This window comes from Brassica napus, chromosome A3 (assembly GCF_020379485.1).
Source record: "Brassica napus cultivar Da-Ae chromosome A3, Da-Ae, whole genome shotgun sequence".
In the NCBI taxonomy this organism is placed as follows: Eukaryota; Viridiplantae; Streptophyta; class Magnoliopsida; order Brassicales; family Brassicaceae; genus Brassica; species Brassica napus.
In genome coordinates, this window is record NC_063436.1 from 9543603 (window position 1) to 9548388 (window position 4786).

Below are 4786 nucleotides of genomic sequence, written 5' to 3' on the forward strand. Positions count from 1 at the left end.
TCTTGATAACTCAACAATCAAACTCATGATCATCAGTCATCACTTTTGTCACGTGCAAAAAAATACAAGTTATCATGCAGTGTTCAAAATGTTCTTATAGCAACGGTTTATGTTGATTTAGTCTCACCGATTTGGTCGGTTGAACCGTTCTAAATAGCTTTATGATTTGCTAGAAAAGAGAACTTTCATAACCAACAGTTGTTAAATATACTTATCACCCTCAACCACGCCTCCTTTTTGTGAACCATCCATACAAAATACACCGTTAATCGACTTCATTTATATATAGTATCAAGGCTAAAATCAAAAACTGAAAACAAAAGTTGTTTCTGTTCATGTGTAACCTATATAAGAACACACATGCATAAACTACATAACAAAAAGGGAACTAATATATACTTACAAAAGCTTGAAAAATCAATAAGATCTAAACATTTGGTCCAGAATGATGGTCAATGCCATGGCCACGCGAGGCTCCATATCCGATTCAACTATAAGTTTAAACACATCTTTGCCAAAGGAACCTCCTCCAACCATTGCATCTTTCCTCTTGATCTCTGCCGTTTTCTTCTTGTTCCTCACGTCTACTATTTTGCAGCTTTTCTGACCATATGATCCTTCAACCTCGTATAGTATTGTCTTCTTCGCGCTAACCCACGCCAAGCTCCTCTTGTTTGTTAGTATGCTAACGTTTTTCTTTGCTGTAAATATTGGGTCTCTTTGTGTTTCTCCATCATATACCGCCCAGCAATCTCCCAAGCTCAACTTCTGATCGAATAAAAGAAGAAAAGAAATTCAAGATTAGTTTCATTATAAGGATTCACCACTAACGATAAATTGGCCTAGTGGCTAAAACTCTTGGATTATAAAAAGTACCTTGCGGCGGATGGAGAGGAGAGGTAATCCTGAAGCGTCCATAAGGACGATGTTGTCTTTAGGAGAGTTCATGTAGTTGTCAACCCTAAAGACAAGGTTTCCATTAGAGTTGTAAACTGTGAATCCATCGCAGTTGAAGAGAAGAGACTTCCTCCACACCGTTAAAACCACGGCTGCTTTACTATCACACAAGCTTTCCTCGTAAGTGTTTGGGAACTTTGGGTGAACTTTTGTCATTTTCTTTCTTGATTCTCTGTGTTTATGTCTTTTCTTTGTGTGTGTTTGATGATTGTTGTTGGAGAAGATGAGTTGATATTTGTTTGATGAAGGTGGTTGCGTGTTTATATATACAAATGTAGAAAGAGAGAATGTGGTGCTCAAATGAAAAGAATGGTCTCATCTTCTTGTATTCCACTAGAGGTATCGTTTTCAGTCTATTACTATAAGATATCTAGTCTTTTTAATTTATGTCATTAATCTAATTTATTCCTTTATATAATCCAATACGGTGTTAATTCACCAAAACTCCAACCAAATATTATATAGGAACATGTATTTTTAATCCTGATCTGACCAATACTGGCCCTACAAAGTAGCTTGTAGTCTCATGTTTAATACAAATCTAATGCCAAGAGTTAGGAAAAAATCACACACTAACCCTAGATCAAATAGTCGAGATTATAGAAGAAATTTACAGGAGTAACAAACTACTAATCGAATTTACAGGAGAAAATCACACACAAACCCTAGATCAAATATATATTTGTTTTCTGAACTTGCTCTTTTATGTTTTTTATCTCTCTACAATATATTGGTGTGTACCTTTTAGACTAAAAATAATATTTAAATATTATTTTTACTTACATTTTTCTATTATAAATACAGAATATTATTGTCTCTTGTACAGAAAGAAAAAAAGAATCTACAGCAACGAAAACCTACCGGCCAAAATCTATTGTCTTTCCACTCCAGTGCATCTTTTTTTATAATGGAAAAGGATTGTTTATATACGAAATGTTCTTCGGGTTCTTTATATATTTCTGCAGAATTATCACTTTATTCTCCAAAATTGAACCCAAAGTAATATATGATATAACCTAGTAGTCTATATGATAAACTGATAATCAATATGTATTCTTGATCAAAACCAAATATAGTTAATTATTGCATGGCTCTTTAAGACCAATTCTATATCAGATATCAGATAATGTATTTTTATAAAATAAAGTTTTGAGTTATTAGTAATGAACATTTTGAGCCTAGGGAAACCATAATCTAGTGGAGCTGTGGAGGATAAGAATTGGTGGAAAGCAAAGTTCAGATATTATACTATAAATACCAGTTCAAAGTTTCAAACATGGTCATGAAATAAAATGGGTTAAGAAATGAAGTTTTGAACCAATCCTTGGTTTTAATATGATAAGATGAAAGGAGGACCACCACATCATCATTCATCATTGTAAATAGTTAAGCTTAAGAACAAAGTGTGTGGCTGAGAAGCGTTTAGCGGTGGGAAGAGAAGAAAAACCATTCCCAATAAAATTACTAACTTTTTGATTAAAAGATATTATTAAAATATCCTTTGTGATATTTTTCCACGGCCGTTGGTAGTAATGAATGTTCCACTTACGTTGACCTCTCTTATTTATATTCCTTTCGTTATCTATCGTTTGTTTATAGACAAAAAGATTGTGGTTTCTGCGGCATATGTACACAAAAAGTGATTATGACCTTTGAGAGGTAAGACGCGTCCCACTTTCACCAAAAAACAATGGATTGAAAAGTACGTGCTGCACTTTGAAGAATATGTTCTCTTTAGTGCACTGCAGATGTAGTACAGCCTAATTGTTCTTCCTACCAAATCTGATTCCTCACTATGTATAGTCTCTATACCAAATTATTATTCCATAATCTTAGCTTGAGTGTGTGTTTTGTATGTTCATTTTGCATTCTACCTCGTACGTCATCATTAAATGGGTATTATGTGAATGAAGACCTTAAATAAATTATAGGTTTCAATGGATGAATCCATTTACATACATATGCGAATTTATCGTGAATGTTTATCACCAATGAAAATCGTGTCTTTGATTATTCTAAACCGGTTCACCAAAAATGAAACATTTCCATAAAAAAGGTTCGAGAATCAAAAACCTAAACAGAATTGTAACGTTCTGACTGTCTCCGTCAGTGGAACTCCACGTCCGCTCACGCAATCGATAGAGTGGAGACAGGCCCGGCCCTGAAAAACTTTTCTAAAAGTTGGGCTGGAAGCACAAAAAGAAATAAAGACTGTCAAGTGGTCTTGAATCAAGTTACCTTCAAATGGAACATTAACTCCTTTAACCATATGAAGTAGTATGATAAATTTATAAAAATGGCCGAAATATACATCTAATTTATTTGCCGGAAGCAGATGCTTCTACCGCTTCTGCCCAGGGCCGCTACTGGGTGGAGACAATCAGTATATTAGATTTGTTTTCTGGAAGTTCTAAATAGTAAACTTATCCTATAATCACCAAAAGATTTTTATGTGATTTAATTTGCTCTCACTCGTATGATAGTCAGAATCAATTTCTGAAAAATTACTCATTCTTTTACAATATTTCAATTCAAGTACGCTTAATCATAAATTATTTTTGGGCAAATTATCAGAAAATAAATGTAATTAGTGACATATTAGGTAAATCAGTTTTTAAGAATCTTTTAATATATATTAACCACATATATCACTATGCCAAAATGTTACAAAATTCTTTAGGAAACGCTGCATCCAAACCCATTTATGTTTATCACATACGTGAATGACTTGTGCCTGGAAGTAAAAGGCCAACCAAGATCGAATATAATCCGGTTTCCCACAAAATTCATTTCAGTAGAGCGTATGATATTGATAGAAAGTATTTTTCAAAAAAGCCAAATAAAATTAGTGTTTTTTGTTTTGTTTTGTGAGATTGACGTTGTGTGACTTTGTAATCAATTGAATGGCCATTTAACTAGGTGAATGGCCATTTAATAAAAAAAGTATAGACGTGTTCGAATGACTATTAATCTGTATAAATTAGGTGATGACTGATGACCATTTTAGTGGACGACTTTGAACACCATTCAGGTAAACATATATACATAATTACATAAATGCGTATCTATCATCATCAACCCATCTTTCTTTTTTTTCCCATGCATTCGGAAATACGTGCATATGCATATAATATTGGCTTGTATATCTTCATTAAAATTAATGCAATCTCAACATCCTATGAATAAATAATATATGCCATAGTTTAAATCGACCAAAAGGGTACATGAAATGATTCAAAAATTGTTTATGCAACTCAACAGCACTGAAACAAGATAGATTGGAATGAACTGTAACTTTATATTTCTGCTTTAAAAATAAAACTGTAGATTTTTTTTGCTATAACTGTAGATAATTTTGTTATAGAATATTAGCTGTAGGTTTAAAAATATTTAAAAATTTACATATAAATTTTCTAAAGCAAAAATAAGTGCACTAGATTTATGGTTTTCTATAGCTAAAAATAAATATTAAAAAAAAAACTAAAAATCTGTAACTTTAAAAAAATCTTTACAAAGCATGATTGACAAAATTTTAGGCTGTAGAAATAATTTAGTCTGTAGAAAAATCTTAAATCACTTCTAAAACACTTGCCAATCAACCCCTAAGTCACATCTTCACTTACCTAGTAGTTTAAGCTCTTCGTTCTTAACTAATTCTATTTTTTGAAGACTCCATAAACTTTAGTAGTGTTGCATATTATCTCGAAATTATATATGTGATTTAGTGAATGCTTAGTAGGAAAATAATATAATTAGTTATGCTTAACGAAGATAATGATCTTTATCACTTTCTGATCTGTGTCAAATGTTAAACTGGTGCACTGAGAAA

General features: G+C 32.3%; 1 protein-coding gene across 1 annotated transcript; it reads right to left on the minus strand.

Annotated features, from left to right (window-relative positions):
- Positions 1-258: 258 nt before the first annotated feature.
- On the minus strand, positions 259-1250 carry LOC106443602 (protein LURP-one-related 8-like). Its single transcript, XM_013885149.3, has 2 exons — positions 877-1250; positions 259-768 (listed from the first exon to the last, which is right to left on the minus strand). The coding sequence occupies exons 1-2, from the start codon at positions 1111-1113 to the stop codon at positions 418-420; spliced, it is 588 nt and encodes a 195-aa protein (XP_013740603.1). The 5' UTR covers positions 1114-1250; the 3' UTR covers positions 259-417.
- Positions 1251-4786: the final 3536 nt, after the last annotated feature.

Excerpts from the sequence above, each read along its gene's own strand:
- LOC106443602 (XM_013885149.3), bottom strand. The coding sequence starts at position 1,113 with ATGACAAAAGTTCACCCAAAGTTCCCAAACACTTACGAGGAAAGCTTG. Across the intron at positions 769-876 it reads TCCTCTCCATCCGCCGCAAG|AAGTTGAGCTTGGGAGATTG; the intron begins GTACTTTTTATA and ends TTATTCGATCAG.